This window comes from Plectropomus leopardus, chromosome 3, assembly GCF_008729295.1.
Source record: "Plectropomus leopardus isolate mb chromosome 3, YSFRI_Pleo_2.0, whole genome shotgun sequence".
In the NCBI taxonomy this organism is placed as follows: Eukaryota; Metazoa; Chordata; class Actinopteri; order Perciformes; family Serranidae; genus Plectropomus; species Plectropomus leopardus.
Window position 1 is genome coordinate 6,784,745 of NC_056465.1, and position 22,043 is coordinate 6,806,787.

General features: G+C 41.1%; 2 protein-coding genes across 2 annotated transcripts; both read left to right on the forward strand.

Annotated features, from left to right (window-relative positions):
- Positions 1–339: 339 nt before the first annotated feature.
- On the forward strand, positions 340–4,088 carry LOC121941194 (forkhead box protein F2-like). Its single transcript, XM_042483931.1, has 2 exons — positions 340–1,599; positions 3,419–4,088. Exons 1-2 carry the CDS (start codon positions 624–626, stop codon positions 3,589–3,591), a joined length of 1,149 nt encoding a protein of 382 aa, XP_042339865.1. The 5' UTR covers positions 340–623; the 3' UTR covers positions 3,592–4,088.
- A 15,102-nt stretch (positions 4,089–19,190) lies between these two features.
- On the forward strand, positions 19,191–21,352 carry LOC121939873 (forkhead box C1-A-like). The gene has a single exon (XM_042482804.1). It carries the CDS (start codon positions 19,481–19,483, stop codon positions 20,891–20,893), a length of 1,413 nt encoding a protein of 470 aa, XP_042338738.1. The 5' UTR covers positions 19,191–19,480; the 3' UTR covers positions 20,894–21,352.
- The last annotated feature ends 691 nt before the right edge of the window (positions 21,353–22,043 follow it).

The window sequence follows — 22,043 nt, forward strand, 5'->3', positions numbered from 1 at the left end:
GCCAGATTTGGCAGGAGGGCGGAGGGGGGTGGCTCTATTCGTCACTGATTTCAGGGAGATTTGCAGGCGCAGAGTTCGGATGAGGAGAAGGGGGTGGAGGGGCTCACGCAGAGGGAAGAAAGATTTATGAAATGATAGGTGGCCGAGCTTTGTTTGGCTGGACTGTTGCGCGCGCTAAATCGAGGGGTTTTCGTGTTTCCTCCACTTGAGGGATTATTAAGGCGGTCGATGGCCACCCGGCGCGCCACACAGCGCCACTTAGCGCCGCCGTGACACCCAGTGGAGCTCCTGTGTCGAGCTAAAGCCCTGGACACTCAGTCTCCAGCGGATACGCAGCTCCCCCCTCTCTCTCTTCCTCTTCCTCTCTCTGTCAGTGCGTACTCGCCGTGCGTTCTGCATGCGTCAAGGGAGCACCGTGCGTAACGGGAGAGTCGTGCGTAACTGGAGACAGATTTCACTCCATTTTGCGCTGGGATTCTGAGGACCACTGGCGGTGTAACGCTCACTTGCAAGGACACTGACCGCTGGATCCCGATATATATATTGCTATTTTAACACATCTCACAGCTCGTCTTTTCTCCCCCCCTCTCTCCACGCGACGCCAGTCGTACGTCAGAGCTGACATGACGACCGAGACCCCTCAGCAGCAGCTGGACCCTCCGCCTCCTCTGAGATCCAGCCCGGCGTCCGGCGCCTTGCACCCCGCCATGCTGAGCCCACAAGCCTCCACAGAAAGTTCGTCCACCGCCATTAAAGGAAAGAAGACGAGCTCTGGTTTACGGCGACCAGAAAAGCCGCCGTACTCGTACATCGCCCTCATCGTTATGGCAATACAGAGCTCCCCCACCAAACGACTGACACTCAGTGAGATCTACCAGTTCCTGCAGGCTCGCTTCCCATTCTTCAGGGGCTCATATCAGGGCTGGAAGAACTCGGTCCGGCATAATCTATCGCTGAACGAGTGCTTCATCAAACTGCCCAAAGGGCTGGGCAGGCCGGGGAAAGGCCACTACTGGACTATCGACCCAGGCAGTGAGTTCATGTTCGAGGAGGGCTCGTTTCGTCGCAGACCCAGAGGCTTCAGAAGAAAGTGTCAAGCTCTGAAGCCCATGTATCGGATGATGAACGGGATAGGCTTCGGCACCTCCATCCTCCCGCAGAGTTTTGACTTTCAGTCTCCATCCGCCACCCTCGCTTGTCACAGCAACAGCTACAACTTGGACATGATGAGCAATTCAATGGCCGGGGGGTACGACGGGCTGAGCGGCGGTCACCATGTACCCCACATGTCCCCGAGTCCCGGCTCCACGTACATGGCGAGCTGTCCCGTGCCGTCTAACGGGGAGTACGGGCCGGACAGCAGCAGCAGCCCTGTACCGTCCTCTCCAGCCATGGCCAGCGCGCTGGATGGCCACTCCCCGTACGCCAGTACATCCGCACACTGGGCGACCTCCGGCGGGTCCCCCTACATCAAGCAGCAGCCTCTAACCTCCAGCAGCCCCGCGTCCTCTGGTTTACACTCCGGCATGTCGCCTTACTCCCTGGAGCAGAGTTATCTTCACCAGAATGGCAGGGACAGCCACAGCACCGACATATCAGGTATGACTCACTCAGAGCTCGCACTGGGGATGATGAAACCCGTCTACTATATTTTGGATTTATCATAAAAATAAATCAATCAAAAAACATGATGATAAATAATTATCACAATATGACATTTGCAAGACAGACTGCAATGTGCAAAAACATGTTTCTATGAGCAACAGAGGCCTGTGACAAATTGAAAGGTTTTTGTGTGGCAAAAAACTAAATTATGAAATGATTTAATATATATCACTAGTGTTTAAAATCAGGAATGCCGCGTTTATTTGAGAGGAAAATTTATACTTGTCATATTGATGCAAGGCATCAGAGTAATAAAAAAATTCATTTAGTACTTTCGTTTGACCTTGAATTTCCTCCTAAATTATTTTCATCCTACTTGAAAATCAGGATGACTAATTGTGGGTCACAAAATAATGTAACAATTGTTTAACTCATTATATTGAATTAAAAGGTTACGTTGGATGTTAATTGAATAATAAAACCCACAAACAACACGCGCTGACCTTGGCATGGTTCAGAAAAATTAACATTAGTTTTCAAACCGATTTTGAGGCTAATAAATAAATAAAATTCAGATTCCAGGAGCTGCTAATGTGTATATATCTCTTGAATCCACAGTCTGCAGGGGTTTATCAGTCACATCTGTACAAGTGTTCACGGGATATTTTCCATAATAACTAGGTTAAGAAAAACAGCTATTTTGTGATCGCGCTCTTAATGCACCTCCCCAGTTCACGCTCATTTACTTTAACATAACAGACTGAGGCTTTACTAAAGTCTGGGGATTTCACCGAGGCGACTAACCCATGCTGGAGCCCGAAAGGGTCCCCGAGGTTAACTAAACAAAGACTGCGCAGGTCGGACCACACCGGCGGAGGATTCCAACCACCGCGTATCCACCAGAGACGGAAGGCCTTGTTAAACTTTACGCAGCGTCTTAATTGAGCCTGCACCGAGGATAAACGGACTGGCTGCACGGTGCAGGGTCGGTAACTGCACTGTCAGTCTTGTGTGTGAAAATGGGCGCAGGGCAGCTGAGCTGTGGCCCGGAGGATAAAGCCTGCTGTCTTCCCCTGAAAAACACAGTCACATCTGGAGTCCTTATGACCTTGACGAAGCCACAGCCTCCCCATTTATTTTTCTCTTTCTGGAAACTAGAGGCTCACTTACAGACACAAAATGACGGTCACTGAGTCTCATTTAAATACTCTTGCAAGGTTGGAGCTCTCTGGGTAAAATTACTCATATACATTACTGCTATTGGTTATAAATCAAAATAAATTCATTAAAATTATTTTTCAAAAATATCTAACGGAAGGTACATTGCCTTTGAAAATACAATTTATTTGAAATGATTGCACTGGTGGAAGGTATATAGAAGAAACATTTCTCCAAAACATCATTTTTTAAAACTAGTTATTTCTGCTTTCACGTAAAGAAATTACCAATTTCTTTAAGTGCAAATTAACCACTAAAGATGCCAGACAATTTGGAGGAGCGTTCTATACGTTTTTTTTAAACAAAATATTTCCGTAAAACAAGGCCTTATCCGTCCTCATCAGTCAGTTTTGCTCATTTTAAATAACAGTGAATACACATTTTGATATATCTTGAGCTGATTATTTTAAAATCTATTTCGGTGATATTTGACATGCAAAATATTAATTTCTGGCCACAAAAAATAATAATTGTGCAGAATCATTTCACGGAAAAACTAAGATGCTAAAAAAAACCCTATGCTATCCATAAAGTATAATGAATATTAATGTATCATTTGCATATATTTAATGTTTCTTCTGTGTCCCCTGTGCAGTGGGGATCCCGCGCTATCAGAGCCATTCCTCGGTGTGCGACAGGAAAGATTTTGTGTTAAACTTTAACGGCATCTCTTCCTTCCACCCCTCGGCTGGCGGATCCTACTATCACCATCACCACCACCACCATCCCCAGAGCGTGTGTCAGGACATCAAACCCTGCGTGATGTGAGCTCTGGTGTCATTGGGGACTGCAAACCAGAGAGGCACCGACGGGTCACAGTGAAACTGCAGCTCCGTCTGAACAAACAAGCGGACATTTTTTTCATTTCTACTTTTCTAATTTTTTTGAAGGATTCATACGAGGATGTATCGTGGCGTCCGCTCTCACATGTTTGCCTCCTCCGTGCAGCCAAAGTAGCTCTCTTGGTTGGACTTGAGAAAACTATGCATTGAAGGAAATGAATGAAGAAACCCCAGAGGCCTTTATAAAAACCACTCTGCCAATATGAACCCCGACAAGCGTTTTCTTCTTTAAAAGAAGCTTCGGAACTTTTAATGTGTTTGCTCTTGTAACACGTGCAAACAAATTATATTCTATGTAACTATGTTCTATCCTATTAGAGTAACTACACACACGACGCTTTAGGCTAACATGAACTGCAACAAACCTTGCACTTATTGTATAACCCTTTGCCAACTTTTTGTTCTGTAAAAGGTTTCAATAAAGCTGATATATATTTTAGGCTACAATTCTGCAGACTTCTGTCTTTCCGTGCACATTTCTGTAGAAAAGTTATTTACTTTGCATTAAACGGAGGTGATATTAGGCTTGCAACAGCCGAAACACATAATTACAAGATGACTTTTGCTTTCTGGACATTTACACATCTCCAGTTAGGGCCAGCAGTGATGGAAAGTACATTTGCTAAATGTAAGATACTTGGACTTTCATAAGTATTTCCACTTTCTGCCACTTGATACTTGTTCTCATTTATTTGGCAGCTGAAGTTAATTTCCAGAATCAGAGTCAACATGCAAAACCTACAATCTGTTTATAATATTTTAATCATGATTATAGATAAAACTACTCAACAGTTATATATCCCTGGCAAACAGCTGCAACATTAAGATCCTTATTAAAATCATATAAAATAATACAATGCACAGGGGACATTCTGCAGAAGAATGAGTACTTTCACTTTTGATACTAAATTTAGCTGTTAATACTTCTGTATATACATACAGTATAAGGGATTAAATGTAAGACTTTATGTTATAATGGAACATTTATATTGTGGTACATAAAGGATCTACTTTTTCCACCACTCACAGTGAGGTTTTGAACTAGTATTAATCTCTAAAATCGATGATATTCAATAAAAAGGCATGCATACAGTATAACAACCTAATATGCAAAATATAGTTTCCGTAAAAAATGTATGCTTTAACTCTTATGTTCATTATACAAACCTCTCATCATTCAATAAATAAATAATGTTAATTTTTAGAGTGATTTTGAGAGTGAAAATTTTGGTATTTCAATTGTTTCTGTTTGGTAGTTGTGATTATAACAGGGGTGTTGTATTGATGAAAGAAGTATTCAGATGCCTTACTTAATTAAACGCAGCAATGCCACTATCAAGATTTTTCTACACTGTAAATGCATTATAACATAAAGTCCCACATTTAAATCTAACTTTTGTAAAAATACAAAAGTATTATCAGCAGACTGTATTGGAATAATAAAAGGTTAGAGTAGTACTCATTATACAGTAAAATGCCCCCTTTCATTATACATTTTGTACATTGGATTATCATTACTGATTTATTAAAAGGTTAACTGAATTTCAAATGTATAAAACCAAAGTGGAGATGATGTATATCCTTTTGGATAGTTTAATCTAAAACAAGAAATCGCATGTTATTAGACTGTCACTTGTTTTGTTTGTAAAACCATAACCTCAAGGTAGCCGCAGCTGTCAAATCAATGCAGTGCAATAAAACATACTCTAAAAATGTGAGCTGAGTTATAAAGTAGCGTAAAACAGAAATACTCAAGTAAAGTACCTCAAAATTGTACTTACGTAGGCTACATTGCTTAAGTACTTTTACCTTTGTTGATAAGTAAGGGCTATTAAGGAAGAAGCATACTTTAAAGCATGATAAAAAAGACCCACACAGGCTGATCATTAAAGCTTATTGACTGCTGATATGACACTTGAAATATGAACATCCTTTAGAAGATAGATTACAATATAAAAGGAAGAAGCCACCTCTAAGAAAATCTTATTATTCTTAGTCTGAATTTTTCCACATTCTGCATGTTTTACAGCCAGCCTGTCTAACAGCTGAATTTCCCTCTACATCCTGAGGCTGCTCCCTTCCATGTGGACATCCAGGGTTTGCCAACATTTGAAGACGCCATATAAACAAATGAAACGACAGGGCCCGCGTCTATGGAAATGCAACAGCTTGGTATTTTTAGAGTGCGGTAAACAGATCAGACTCGCAGGGAGAGAGCGAGTTGCCTCGTCATACAAACACAGAGCAGACTTGGGCGGCTGCACTTGTGCTGCTACTTTTTGTCTGCATGGCTTTTGGTCATGACTCAAATGCAGCATCCCTCATTACTAACATGCAGATAAAGATTTGGCAGTAGCAGCACCTTATTAGGTCACTGACATAATCACAGTTTCTTAATATGCACTGTGGAGTCACTATTTGTGTCTTAAATGCATCGTCTGAGAAAATGTTTTCGCTGGGATGTTTAATATCTGTTACCTTAGTGTTTATTTATCATGTTAAAGTGCACTGTAGGTTTCCAAGCTTTTCTCTGGGGTTCACTATTTTCTAAATGTCTTTTCTCATGTGGGCTTAAAAGTAACTGTGCAAGAGGTTTGAGAAAAATTCAATTTTAAATATTCTTTGGCATTACAGATGAAAACCAGATGTAGAATTCATACTTTCGCAAGTTATTTTTCACATATAAACTGCCCAAAATGCCAAATGTGCAACACCAAATCACATGTGGACAGTTTCAGAGAAAAAGAAAGATCTGGCAGCAAATTACACAGGGGACCTTCATACTTCATATCTGCTTGTAAGCAAGCTTCAGATCCAGAAAATCACAGCAGGTGAGGGACTGACTGAGTCCTGTTGGTCTTACTGTAGTGGCCTCCCTCTTGTGTTTTGAACACTCTGGGGGCACAACAAATGTCATATGGGACTGGTAACAGAGAGAGGAAAGAACAGCATCAGCAGTCACAAATCAAAAAGAAAAACATCTTTGACTAGACAACAAAGTCCTGTCTAATTTCCTCAGTGTAACCCTCCATGATGAAAAGTCATACAAAGCGGCCCTGCAGCTGCTAGATTTTCCATGACAAGGTTTTTGAGGAGGGCTCAACTTTAAATATGGTGGAGTACAGTGCCATCTAGTGGCTACGATCACAGCAGAGATCATTTCTGCAGTGGGATGATATTACGAGAAGAACACAGAGCAGAGACTCTGATGCATGAGATGAAAACTAAAACAAATGACTGAATGCAACTCTCTTGCAGTAATAGTAAAAATGTGACTTCTCTCTCAGCAAGTGAACTACACTTGCTGTACCTTATTCAGTTTAATACATATCTATATATTAAATCATTGATTCAGATGTGCATTACAAATACTTCAATAGGCTTTAAGGTGAATGTAAATGTGAACATATTATTTAGAGCCATGGCCAGAATAACGCGCTGCCCCCCCCCCCCCCCCGCCTAATCTCTCTGCCTTCTTCGAGCAAACAGTTAATCCTCGTTAACTACACCACTAAGTCCTCACTAATTTCCACAGTGTACCCCTCCTCAAGAACCTTGTCATGGAAAATCTAGCAGCTGCAGGGCCGCTTTGTATGACTTTTGCCCATTCTGACTGAAAGAGAAGTTTTGTTTCCAAAATATACCAGACTTTTCCACATTGTTGAAATCAGTTTTTTTTCAAATGTATTATGATCAGAAAGATTAGGCGTGAAAGGGGGGAGAGAGGGGAGAGACAGAGAGGGTATGACATGCAGCAAAGGGCCACAGGTAATATTCGAACTCGCTCCACCAGGTGAGCTACTGCACACTCCATCAGAAATCTTTTAGATAAATACTATGCTTTCTGTACTCCAACAAAACAAAGTCTTCCTTGCACTCTTCTCTCTAACATTTACTCATATTTCCACTGTTGTTTTTCCTGCAACAAGACATCCCCTGCGATATTTCAGAGTGAGACTTCCCCTTGATTGAGATTTGGTCAAATAACAAATACACCAGAAAATGGTAAGGAAAATGTTTCTCTGTAGAGTCCTTCCCGTAATATTGTCAGACACTTCTAATAACAATCTGAGCCTGTCAGGCAAAATCAAGCACTTTTAGTGGATGTAAATTGACAGTGCTTAAAGGCCCACAGAGGTTACATTGCAGCCTGTGTTGCTGCAGCCTCTCCCAATACTGGACAAATTGCAAAAGTTGTTGTTTCCATTAATCTCTCAGACACAAAAAGATGAAAATAGGGTCCAGGTTGAAAAGCATTGATGTTTCTATATAAAGCCTCTATCATTTGAGCTGACATAGAGCTTTATTGGTGTGGATTCCCAGACAAATGTGCAGTTGCACAAACATGAAACTACAGACTTAAGCAAAATCAGCACTGAAGTTAAATTATCCAGTCTGTCCTTATTAGTTATGTATATGGGATCAGTTTGCTAAATTTGCTACTTATGCACAGATGCTGTTGTAACCCCTCATTTCTTGCAAGAACATTAAAGGGATGGTTTGGCATCTTTTAACCTTGACCCTAAATTCTGATGTTTTTGTGTCTGTGCGACTAATGGGAATAATATTCTTTTTAATTGGTCCAGTATTGAGCAAGAGTGCCATAGCCTGCAGCCATGAAACAGGCTGCAATGTAATCTTCAGAGCAATAGTGCACTGTCAATGTATGTCCACTAAAAGTTCTTGTTTTTGCCACTAACAGGCAAAAATTGTTAATTTAAGTGTAAAAAAGTAAAACATTTTTTTCGTTACCTTTCGCATGGCAATGTGCTGTTTATTACTGTCTCCTCCAGAGCAAGATTTAACCTTGGGTGAGACTTGAATAAACAACATAACAAACAGAATGGACATACTTTGGCAGTGCGATGTTGCCTTGAGTGGGTAAATGCAGACTGTTATGCAGCTTCCAGCTGCAGCGCTCTGGCTCCATACTTGACCTGTTTCAAAAACTGTTGTTCCTCTTTGTCACCTATACACAAAACTATGGGAAAACAGGGTCCAGGTTGAAAAATACCAACATTTTAGCTAATTTTCCAAACTGAGCAGTGCTAAGCCAATAATACAGTCAAGTGCCAACAACTGATAACATATTGTGTGCCAATATACTGTATCTTGAAGGACAAGTGGCAGTTTGGACCTCACAAGCTAGAGGGAGGGTCAGAAGACTCTAAAAAAATCTGAATCCATCTCAAGGGACCAAGAACACAGGATCTAAGGTAAATGTCATGGACTGATGTATCAGATAGACAGAGAGACAAGCAGACAAATGAACAAAACTTGAACAGAAAATTCAGCCCTGTTTTTCTCATGGCTAAGGTTGACTGCTTTCCCTGTATCTAGTCTTTTAACTAAACCAAGTTAAACAAGTCCCGGTCCTCATTCTGTCCTACTGCAAATACACATGAAAATGATGTCTCATTATAATTCTGGGTTGGCTGAAACAAATGCACTTTAATATGGACAGCTCCACCACAGCTGGACAAAACCCAACCATAGTTGAGTCCACACAGACATGGTCATTGTCCAGTGTTTTTTGCAAATTGTGCTGGAACACGTTAACTGAATGAAATGCATCTTCATGTTGGATGTGTGGAATAACAATATTCAGCAGGCCAACCATCTTAAATACATAAGTTAAGAATAACAAAAAACTGAACTGATTCTGCCTCTTTGTTGCTCTTCCAGTAACAGGATTAAAAGTTTAACGTCCTGTGAGGCTGCAATGCCTCACTACACATGGACAATATAAACAAACTGGTATTCTTAGATACTTAGTGCTTTGAGCTGAATGTTGACGTCAACATGATGATGTACAACTAGCATGGGGGGAACTGTTAATGTCTGTACTATATTACTTGGAAATCCATCCCAGATGTGGTAGATATTTCACATGCAAATGTACAACTGACACACCAACCAACTGACATCTACTGCCCTAACCCCACCCTGCTAGTAATAGGTCACAAAGGGTTTAGGCTCCTCTGAATCAGCATCACAAAGACCCTGACTCAGTTATCATGCATCTCTGCTCTGTTAATACAGCTCAGAAACAGCTGAACAAAGTCCCCCTGCCAAGTTCTTATCAACTTAAACAAAGGAACAATAGAAAGCATCCTGACAGGAAACATAACAAAATGGTATGTGATGTGCACAGCCCAGGAGAGGAGGGCTCTGCAGTGGGTGACTGAAAACACCCAGAACATCAGTGGTACCCATCAACTGAGCATCAGTGATATCAGTGAGCTGCCTGTGCAGATCCCAAAGGATAATAAAAGACAACACCTACCCCAGTAACCGCCTGTCCACCCTGCTGCTGCTGGGCAAGAGACACAGAACTACCTGCTATTGAAGACTGTAGAGCAGCTTCTGTCCACACGCTGTAAGACTCAGTCTCTGTACTCCATCATAAGAAAATGTTAGTTTTTTGATTGTTAACCATCAACTTCAACCTGAACCTTGTGCTGTTGAATAACAATATATGAACTGAACATGAAACTCTTTCCAGGCAGGATTCAATGACATCAATCTTGTTTTTTCTTTAACATCTGCATCAGCTCAGATTTCCAAATTGCATAGTTTTGGACATTATGAGATCAAATCCAAATATAGATCCTCTCCTTTAGAGCTAATGTATGTCTTGTCCTCCCATTGCTCAAGAAACTGCTCTTCAGCTTGCATCATTGCAGAAATGATCCTGATAGTCTCTCAGCACTGTCCCTTTGGTTGAGCTGGTCGGGAGGCCAGGCTCTTCTTCACGGCCTCTTAGTGCCCTTACTGACATAAAAAAAAGCTTCCTCCAGCTGCTGTACTTTAGGGGGTGGTCTTTTTACACAGGTCTTTGTTGTTATTGTCTTGACTCACTGTAGTCTGAATACTCTGAGATTTCTTTAAGTTTCACTTTCTCCTGCTGTATGTCATATTGAAGCATCTCCTTTTCCAGTTCACTGACACTGAGTTTGTGATCTCACTGCAGCTGTGGCTTTTCCAAGAAGCAGGTTTAATGAGTGACCTGGAAAATATGCTCAGCAAAATACAGGGGCTTTGCATATCTGGAAACTGGTGTAAGAAAAGACCATTCCAGGTTTTAATCTGCAAAGTTACTGAAACGACTCAGCTAGCCTTCCTTCTGGAAAGCTTCCCAAGCGGGAAACCCTTAAGCATCCTGGAGCTAGAGTCCTGAAACAGAGGCTCAGTGGATTGGGTCAAATGAAGTACAGATGAAGTGGGCAGTGAGACTGATAGTCTGCTACAGTAGCTGCATGTGGAATCAGAAAGGGATGCCTGAACCTGAGGGTTTGTTAGTAAGAGCTCACACAAACAGACAGGGAAAAAAATCTGGTAAGGGGGGCATAAATAGTGCCGGACCCTTATTATTACCAGGCACTGAGCTAACTTTAAGCAAGGCATTTATCTCCAGCTGCTTCACTGGAGCTGCTCAGTGACTGACAGATCATCCAGGTGATACTATATGAATGGCAGAGCTTTGCAGCAAAAGAAGGTTTCCACTCATTGAGCCCACATTTGATAAATGCAAGTTTTTAAGAAAAAATAAGCTGACCGTGAATCTTCCGAATAAATGCCTCTGCTTTACTGAAAATAAAAGAAAGAAAGGAACAAAGAGGAGAGGCAAAGGAGGACCGAGCCTGAGGAAGAGGTTGATAGTGGCTGAGATAATCCACTAGAGGGCAGACTTTACCCACTGACTTAAAGACTCATGCCTAGTTTTTGTAGCTCCTACAATTCTGACTGCAGTAGAGCTTGTTTTCAATTAATACAACACATTTCTAGCAGCATAATAAATAAAGCCACAGATAAGCTGATATCAGGGTAATTAAACTATAAAAAAGAACACAGGCTATAAATACTGGACGTAGTTACCTGTTTTAAACAAGCGTCAACCTTCAAAGGCTGAAAAATGAAACCAATGGGAAAGTGCCAAAAAACAAGAAAATTGTGGTTCCTCTAACAGCCACCTGAGGCTGGCTCCACAACAGTCAAGCCCCGTAGACCTCCTTCTTAAAATGTCCAGGGCTGTTTAAGTTTTAGGCTGTCTGCAAGGCATCGTTACATTCTGAGTCAGACACATCCCTCATTCCTCCTCAGTGCCCACCTCTTGTCTAAAATGGTCATTCCTGGCTCCAAATAACTAAGGTAGCAATGCCTGAAATGCTGCACTTGAGGCTTCAAAATGGCAGTCCACAAACCAATGGGTAACATTACAGTAACTATATCCATTATTTATACATACAGTCTGTGATTTAAGGCCTTCAGTTTGTCATTTCAGTCATCAACATCTTTTTTTTTTCCAGAAGTGGCCATACTTTGGACAAGAGGGTGGAGCTGTGGAGGAGTGAGGACTGCATCTAACTCACAAACTGCAGGGGGCCGATTACATGTCAACAGTTCTTGCATGACACGTAAAATTTTTGTTGCGGTTTTGCCTTTTGTTCAGACAACAATGGCAATTTGGTTCTGTGGTGTGTTGTTACATAGTGACAATGCCAACTACCAGTCTGGCATGCATACTACAGCTATTTCGGTTGTTTTTGCGGATCCGTGTACACGAGGATCGTTCTCACAGTGCTATCATTAAAACACAGGTTTCAAGGGGAAAGACTTTTCCTGTTCTAGTAGGGCAATTCTTCTCTAAATGTGGCCTCAGAGTGACCACACCCCTAATTAGGCATCACTGTAAACCTTATTAAAATTTGAACAGGTGAGACAAATTAATCCCTCATACAGGGTTTGTTACTCTAAATATGTTATTTACTACTCATTAAAAGTTATACTTTTACTTTACTAATTACTCTCTACCAACAGTACACATCTGCAAGCCAAGTAAGCGGTCATGCTTCATAACTAGCACCTAGAGTGCATAAGAGCCTGTCCTATTAGCATGCACTGGGGCCTGACATAACTACTTTATGCCACTGGAGTGACAATAGCATTTTAAAGACATTGTCCATTAACTAATACTGTTAGGATTTTTATGATGATGCATCACCTCTCTCCACTGTTTTTTTTTTTTTTTAAGTTTTCAGTTAGCCATTTTTAAAGATTTTTGGGGGGGGCTTTTTGCTTTTATTTGATAGGATAGTGTATAAGTGTGCAAGGGGGAAGAAAGATGGGATGACATGCAGCAAAGGGCCACGAGCTGGAACAAACTTGCAGCTACTGCGGCAAGGACATTACCTTTGTACATGGGGCACCCACTCTACCCACTAAGCTACCAGGTGCCCATGGTTAGCCAGTTTTACACTCATGTCAAAAATTACCAGTAAGCATCTCTGCACAGATTATTAAACTGCTTAATGACTGAACATCCCACAATACTATGCAGGTGTTTTGTCTATTGTTATGTGAACACAATTAGTATGAAGTTCCAAGAAGCCCTTTTCGGTTAATTTATTGAATAAAAATTGATGAAAATATTTCTTTTTGCTCAGTTTACATACTAATCTTGATTTCGTTTGAAATGGCAAGACTTTCATAATGTGAGAAAATAATGCCACTCATCAGAGATACTAAATCAGAAACAGCTCAATCGTCAAGAATTTTTTCTTAATTCATTTCCCATGGCCTTATTTGGATTTTCAGGGAAGCTCTGTTCATTTGTCTGTCTAAATGTCAAGTTTTGGGGTAAAAAAGGGGAAAACTGCCACCCTGTGAGGCTCTTTGTGGCCTTGAGAACAGATTTACCCCGCTCTCAAACCAGTCACAGCCGGAGCACCAAACACCAGATTAATGTTTTGCACATGGATGATTGGCAGCTATTTATTTGAAAACCAATTCCAATGTGCTCTTTGGGCGCATGACTTTGAGGTCCTGGGATATTTTGGAAAACTGTCTGTGTTTAATTAGGCCCTTAATATAAACACTGTCTGTGACACAGTGAAGTGCCTGCAAAACAATTTCTTATTCAGTCCCTCAGGAATGAGACTTTATAGGAAAAGACCACAAACTGATGTGAGGTCACCAATGAAAATACTGAATTAAGTACTCTATACTTTATTTTTAATGGTCATTCCCTGTAGAATTGTGGAGCTCAATAAACTTAAACTTGCTCAATAAAAAATCAAGGTTGTCTTCTTTTAGTTCTCTAATAATTCTGCTAGTACTGCATGTGCATCAATTTGGCAGCAGAGGGCGTTATGGTACCACTTGGTGCCAGTTTGAGTGTGATAAATCTACTTACAAGCTCCTGATGCTGGTGGAAACACAGGTTCAGTGATCACAGGTTATGGTGATGATGATACCTACAAACAAAAACACAAACACAGCTGACTTTACATTGCTTACAACAACTGTTGATTTATAGATTTGCCTTTGTTCTGAACAAATAAGAAATTATTATATATTTAACAATAACTAAGTAATGAAGCCTATATTTTAAATGAGGGTATGTGTAATCTTTACATCAGTTTCAGAGCTGTAACCAGCATTATTTTGTGGATGAGAGAGGAAATGACATAATATACTTCATCAACATGTTTTTTTGATACAAATCTCCACAAGTGTATAGCTATATCACAGGAGAGGGAGTGTGGTTGTACTGAATATGAGCTTGGCTGCGTCAGTTGAAGGCAAAACATAAGAGGCATTGATGGCTGTAGGTGTTCTGAGTCTAATCAGTTTGCAAATGTTAGACCTATTTTCATTTTTTTTTTTTTTATCTTTAAGAAATTCTGAAAAAAAAAAAGTTAAAACAGTAACGTGGTTACTTGATATGTAGTACACCTACATTATAAAGACAGACTGGGCTATTGGTTTTAACTTAAAGAAAAATGTATCCAGGCTACCTTAAAATTTTAAGATACCTAAATTTGAGAAGACAAATTGAAGTAAATTCATAATGATTCAACTTGTCCCCTCAAATTCATTCATCTTTAAAATGTAAGGCAGGCCAAACAATATCTTTTTTTTATTGAAACAAAAAGTTTATTTTTTTAAGGTTTTATATTGCTTTCAATTTCATTTGTGAATATATTTATCAATGTAGCAGTGTCTGTTGCTTTTCTACTTGGTTTTGTAATAACAGTAAATAGGACGTTACTGAACACTGTATAAATGACGTTGATTTGAGTTTAACAAATCAATGGGCTTTATAAAAAACCCAGGATACACTTCGCACCTTTTTGTCACTCAGTTTGTTAAACTAGCTACATAACCTTTGAATATATCAAGGCAAATGGTGTTCTGGCGTTCTGTGCACAGCTAATAACAATATTTTTAGATTTTTCAACTTCAGTTTCTACTGTTATACATGCCAAAATAGATAAATCTGTATCACGGCAACTTTAAAAAAAAAAAGAAGAAAAAAAAGATCGTACTGATCATAAACATGTGATATCTTTCTATCATTATTGATTCCATTACAGGTGTTAAACTCACACAAACACAGCTTGGTGTTATTGAAGTGTCTGTCAATGCTTCTGCTGTTGTTATGTTTTAATGATAAAGCACCGCCCTTTGCCACATGTTGAGTTGTTCATCTATGAAGAGGGTTTCTCACAATTGTTGATGTTATTGTAATAGTGGTAAAGCTACGCCCACACCTTACCGCAGGCCAGCTGTTTCAACTGACTAATAAATGCAAATCATACAATATTACAATAGAATCAATATTTTTCCTCCTTTTGTTTTTTTCTTCAACAAAAACGAAAGTCCATGAAGATAGGAGTTCAACACAATATGACATTGACTCCATATTTCAAAACATAAAGGAACAATAGGAAAAAAAGAGCATAAATAAATAAAAGAGAAGGAGGGAAAAGGGGGAGAAGGTCTTGTAGATGACAGTGCGCGAGAGCCAGTAGTAGCTAATATAGCATAATTAGCCTAGCTTACATAATATTGCTCTCATATTAAACGGGGAGTGTACTAAGCATTGCCATGTCTTAAATAAACGGTCTATATAGCCCTGGAGGCCAACTATTTTATATCATGTGCATTTATTTGTGTGTTTCCATTTATTTTCCGACCAATAAAATAAGTCTGTGGATGGCCAGCGGCGTATGTGTGAAGCTAATGAGTTAGCCTAATAGCTTCATCGGTAGGTTGCTCTTCTGATTAAATATGAGCATACCTGGAGATTTGTAGTGAAGTATTCGGGCTTCTTCCCTTCCCTTTGTCCTCCTCTGACGAACATTTATTATTTTACTCAAATGAAATTTGTGGAAATAAGTTCCTCTTTGCATTTGTTATGGTGACCCTTAGGCCTAATGTAGGCTTATTAGCTGTTAACTTAGCCAAATTAACTGCTCGCGCAACACCTGTGAAGGGGAGTGATACACGCGGTGTCTCAGTGCTACGTTCATGTGATGTCAGAAAGTTGGGGTTTCCGAGTTGGGAAGTCGACGTGATCAAAAATCGATATTTAATAAGTAAATCAACAAAAAGGTTTCTAACCATTGCCCAAAGATTGCCCGCCATATTTATGCATTTATTACATCAAGTGGGTAACTTAAGTTAAAAAAATATTTCTGAGTTGTTTTTCGGTATGAAAGACCATTCATGTGATTTTTAGCAATGGGAAAGCCGTCATTCCAATTACCCCGACATTACATGAACGCAGCATTATACTCTACCTTCGTCTACATCAATGGCATGCCTCCATCAAATTGCTCGGTCAGAGCTTACTGTGGTATTATATAGGTGTTTAACTTATTATTCTGAAATGGGGCACTCTACATGGTGAGAATGCTACTTTTACTTTTGGTACTTAAAGTAGGCTAGGATTTCGTCACCATTTGGACTTTTATTTAGGTAAATATTGAATGAAGGACTTTTCCAAGTTTTAAAAGAGTACCATGGAAATATCAATGTTTCTGCCACCACTGATGACATGAACACATGCTGCACGTTTACAGATTGGCCACTAGGGGGCAGCATGGTGTCGCACATTAAGAAAGTGAGAACGACACTGATGTCCCCTGCTTTCTCTTAGTTTTTCTTGAAATCTAAAACTTTTTTTGTGTTTTTTTTTTAAAAATTAATTTATAGCAAAAAAACAAACTGTAATGGCCTTATAGTAATTAAATATGATGACTTTTAGATTCGGTGTTTTTTGTGGATTTTGTTTTTGGTCCACAATATTATCTCAGGATGTGGATGGTTTTCATTGGAGCCACAGTCGTGACAGATGGAGGGTCGCGTGCTGCTGAGATGATCTGCTCTATCCTGTTCTCTCAGGATTCAGAGGTTTTCGTGACTAACTTATACTACTAATGCTGTACAAATATTTTATCAGGTTCGTCTACAACTATAGTCTTATACATCCACCTCTGGGTTGCTAGTTCAGCTCTCCTGCAGGTCAGATGCTGTAGAGAAGCAGGCGACCCTCACTCAGTGTGTCAGCAGGGGTCTCCGGTCAGCCGTGGCCGGTTCCGAGAGCTCGCAGGTGACAGTCCGCTCTGCATTTGCCTCCTCGTGCGTCCTGACAACACATGCAAATCACACAACAAAGAGCAGAATGAAATGAGATGAGTTAATTTCTCACACGAGTGAGAAATTAACTCATCTCACAGATTATCACTGCTTTTACCAGAGTTCGACAGGGTTTTTTTTATTTAGTAATTTATTTGCTCACCTCCTGTAAATTAAATAAAAATTCTGCATATTCAGAAAAAGTTAATTTCTTAATCAAACGGGTTAATTTCCAAGATAAAGATACGATAAAGAAAACTTATACATCTCTTTTATAAAACCAGGCCTGTGCTATTATTATTTTATTAAAGCTAAATAAACTGAATGTTGTCGTTGTTGTTTTTCCAAACAGGATGTTTAGTTAAACGGCAATGTTTGAACTTAACATTCAACTTTTATGTTAACTTTACAGCTTTACCATAATTAGCTCTGCCAATAAAAAGATTTAAGAAATATTTTCGTTTTGGATGGATTTGTAGATTTTGTTGTGGATTTTGTTGCATCCACAAACTTATGAAAGATTGAAAAACTTTATTAAGATTGTTAAAAAATCCCAAACCTCTTGAGTTGTAACTGCAACGTTCAGGAAATTCTACATAATTTGCACTTTTTCATAAAGTATTAGTTTATATGATACTGATTTAAGGGCCTGCAGCTAAAACTGAAATCCGGCTTTGGTTACAGAAATATTTAAATAGAACCAACTGAGGCCACATGCAGGGCTGCTTTTTTTTTAAAACGATTTTACACGAGCATTTAAAACAGGCGTTGTCCTTTTCTGATGCATTTTTTAACACAATGTATTTAAATGCATAGACAGGTTTCTCAACAAATAGGCTCCTAATTATATAAACTAATTACACTAATTAAAAATATCAATTAAATATCCTAATCATAAAAATATATTTATCTTAAAATACAGAAAAATGTAAGGCAAATTACACATCTGATAACACATCACTAATACAACAAAAGTAAAAGAAAATGAGATTTTAGGACAAAAACTAAATAATGGTAATTTTATTGTTATTTTTATGCGAATTTTCTTAGTTTGATAATAAACAGACTTCGAATAAATTAATATTTTAAAAAAAAAAAATCCATTTGATCCTGGAGAGGGATTAACTAGACTGCATCCTTCCTTTAATCGTCTCCATCTTTGTGGTATTTTTAAACGATTATTTCCATCAGGCTGGAGACACACTCGTGTTGTTTTTAGGCTTTGCAATCAACACAACGAAACATCGACTTTGTAGAAGCCGTGAGGGGAGTCCTGATGGCTCTGTTAACACCCGTTCAGTGTGAATAACATTTGGAGGTCTTCATCTTTAAAAAAAATCCCACCTGAGTCTCAGCAGCCGCTCGCACCCGGGGGACCCTTTCTCACCCACCTCGACCAAATGATCTTCATTTAACCTTTAATTAGTTTCCACACACCGCCCACCGGCGCTGTCGGGGAGCAGGAGGGAGGCATCCACACTCTTTCATGTCCGTCTGTTTGTTCAGAGGCTCAACTGCAGCTGATGACAGTTTGTCACACAGCCTATTATTTTATTTTGCATTCCTGATCGCTAATAACCTCGGTTTTGAGATTTAGGCATCCCCAAAAAATATGTTATATCGTAAATATCATCTGATAATTTGGGAAAAGGCCTAATTGCCGGGCCTATAGCTGATATGATATAGAAGATTGCGTGTGGATGACCGTTTAGGTAAATTTTGTGAGCTCTATTTTGGATCATTTCCACTTTTACGCAGAGCTTTTCCAATTTTGTAGATGAAGAGAAAGGCATACCAATTTGGTCAGACATTTTAAGGCTTGTTACTTCACAATAAACGCACTTTCTGGTTTCCAAAGTAGACTAATAACAAGATATTTTAAATATGATAAATTAATACAAAATAATACATGTCTCGCAATTTGAGTCATTAAGTGAATTTTTCAGCATTTCAGGCACACCCTTAACAGCATTTTAATAACTCCATGTCTGAGCTGAGGAGAGAGGGAAGGAGAGAGGGGGCGGCGGAGGAGGAGAAGGAGTGGAGGGGGGGTGTAGTAACTTTTGTCGCCATGCAGCTTTTCCACAGGTTCATTTCGTCCTCCAATTGGATGATGGAGCACACATTCGGGGAGGAGCAGTCCGAGCCAAAAGGGAGGAAAAAATGTGAAGGGTAAAAAAAAAAGTTCCTCGCTGTGCCTTCTCAGTTTCCCAAATGTTCACTGCGGCAGAGTGCGCTCTCTCCGGTTCACCGTGGCGAGCTGTGGCTTAACAAGGGACTACCAGGCGACTCAGAAAGTAGAGAAAACGCGAACAGAATCGGAGCACACGCTGAAGTTGTGAGAGTTTCTGCGGGGACGCAGTTTGGGGAGGTTTTACGCATAGCGCAGGATGCAGGCGCGCTACTCCGTCTCCAGCCCCAACTCTTTGGGAGTTGTACCGTACATCAGCAGCGACCAGAGCTACTACCGGGCCGGCGGTGGATACACCGGGATGCCTGCGCCCATGAGCATGTACTCCCATGCGGCCCACGACCAGTACCCGGCCAGCATGGCCCGGGCGTACGGACCGTACACCCCGCAGCACCAGCCGAAGGACATGGTCAAACCTCCGTACAGCTACATCGCTCTCATCACCATGGCCATCCAGAACTCACCGGAGAAAAAGATCACCCTGAACGGGATTTATCAGTTTATCATGGAGAGGTTCCCCTTCTACCGGGACAACAAGCAGGGCTGGCAGAACAGCATCAGGCATAATCTGTCTCTGAACGAGTGCTTTGTCAAAGTGCCCCGGGACGATAAGAAGCCCGGTAAGGGCAGCTACTGGACTCTTGACCCGGACTCTTACAACATGTTTGAGAACGGCAGCTTCCTACGGCGCCGGAGGAGGTTCAAAAAGAAGGACGTGCTGAAGGACAAGGATGACCGGGAGAGACAGAGTAAGGACCCTTCTGCCCGCACCCCGGGCAGGGAGCAGGACCCGTCCGCGCAGGGCTCTCAGCCGGTGCGGATCCAGGATATAAAGACGGAGAACGGGACGTCCACGCCGCCGCAGGCCGCGTCCCCGGCCCTGAGCGCCGTGCCCAAGATCGAGAGCCCCGACAGCAGCAGCAGCATGTCCACCGGCAGCCCACACAGCGTGCCCTCCACCCGCTCCCTGGGCATAGATGGACCCGAGCACCACCAGCACCAAGGCCAGGCCCCGGGCTTCAGCGTGGATAACATCATGACCACCCTGCGGGGGTCTCCGCAGGCCGAGCTCTCCCCGCCGCTCATCGCCTCCTCTCGGACAGGTATCACCCCCTCGCTGTCGCTCAACTACTCCCCCAACCAGCCGTCCGCGTACAGCTCAGCGACCTGCAACCAGAACGTCATCTCCTCCAACTCCAACGCCACCTATCACTGCAACATGCAAGCCATGAGCCTGTACGCGGGGGACAGGTCCTCCGGAGGACACCTGGCGCCGTCCACCACGGTGGAGGAGGCTCTGCCCGATTATTGCATCACCACGACCACCGCGTCCCCGCTCGGACACGGCAACCTCAGCCAGGCGGGCCAGGACGGCCACCACGCGCACCAGGGACGGCTCGCGTCCTGGTACGGGGACCTGAGCCACTTGAGCCCGGGTTACCCGGCGCAGCAGCAGAACTTCCACGCGGTGCGGGAGATGTTTGAGTCCCAGCGGATCGGGCTGAACGGCTCCCCGGTCAACGGGAATAATAGCTGTCAGATGGCGTTCCCATCCGGCCAGTCCATCTACCGCACCTCAGGAGCTTTTGTTTATGACTGCAGCAAGTTCTGAAAGCCAAAGTGTGTCTTCTAAATTAATAACTCTAATATATGTTTTCTATATTTTTTTGTACTTTTGGTCTTTTATTCTCACTCCGAATGGACACAAGAGAGTCAGAGACTTTTCTGTCGAGGCGTGTGTAACACCAAAAAACACGTAAGTTTCCTTCCCTCTCACTTTGAGAATTGTTTGTAAAGACGGCTCAAATACCAGCTGTTATGACCATAGACTGTAAATTATAGCCTAATATAGTAATTTATTTTTTAGGGAAAAGGGAGTGGTTGGATATCGAGGACCAAACACTAAGTTTTTCCAGTTTTCTTATTGCTGCCTTTATTTGTCCCAGTTCTTGTATAGAAATAGAGGGGGGCTCTGTAGTCCATACTGACTTATTTTATTCATTTTGTCTTATTTGTTAAAAAATATTTTGAAGGCATTACATTTTGTTTGTTTAATAAAGTGCCGTCTATTTGATCTTAAGTTGAGTGATTTATTAGAATTGGTAAGGGAGATTTTTTTAGAAGATTTAAAAGATACAGAATCAGGTAGAATATAAAATATACATTGAGTGTAAAATATTTGACATTATTTTTTAAAAATGGTGGCCACGGATAAATATTCTTTTTAGGAAATTTGCAAGGAGTGTGTAGTTTCAGAGGCGTCTTGGCCTATTTGAATTTTAGTTGCAGTGACTCCACATTATCTGGATTTTCTGATTTATTTAAAAACAAACAAAAAAAATAGTGCAACATTAATTAAGGTTTATATGAGCCGTTTAGTTTGAGAAAATATTTTATTAAAAAGTTTGGAAAGCGGCCCTGCTTTGAGCTGCAGAGGCAAATTTCATCCGTTCAGCCCACGTTACCTAAAATATCAAACTGTGAGAAGTGAAACAGATAACTGCTCATTTTGACTCTCGGTATAAAAGCTTCAGGCCAACCTGCAGGTTGTATATTTTCAACTTTCACGTGTAAATTCAGGCGGTAAATAAACACACGTGCGGCGTGAGTTCAGCAGTGCGGTTTGAACTTAAAGGCCCTGTCAGCAAAACAAATCACTCATTACAGAGCGAGCAGGCTTCCGTCTGACTGCTGTTTGTGAATCACGGGAGCGTTGGGATGCAAAAATAAGTTGCATTTATTTTTAGGTGTCTTTAAAGGTA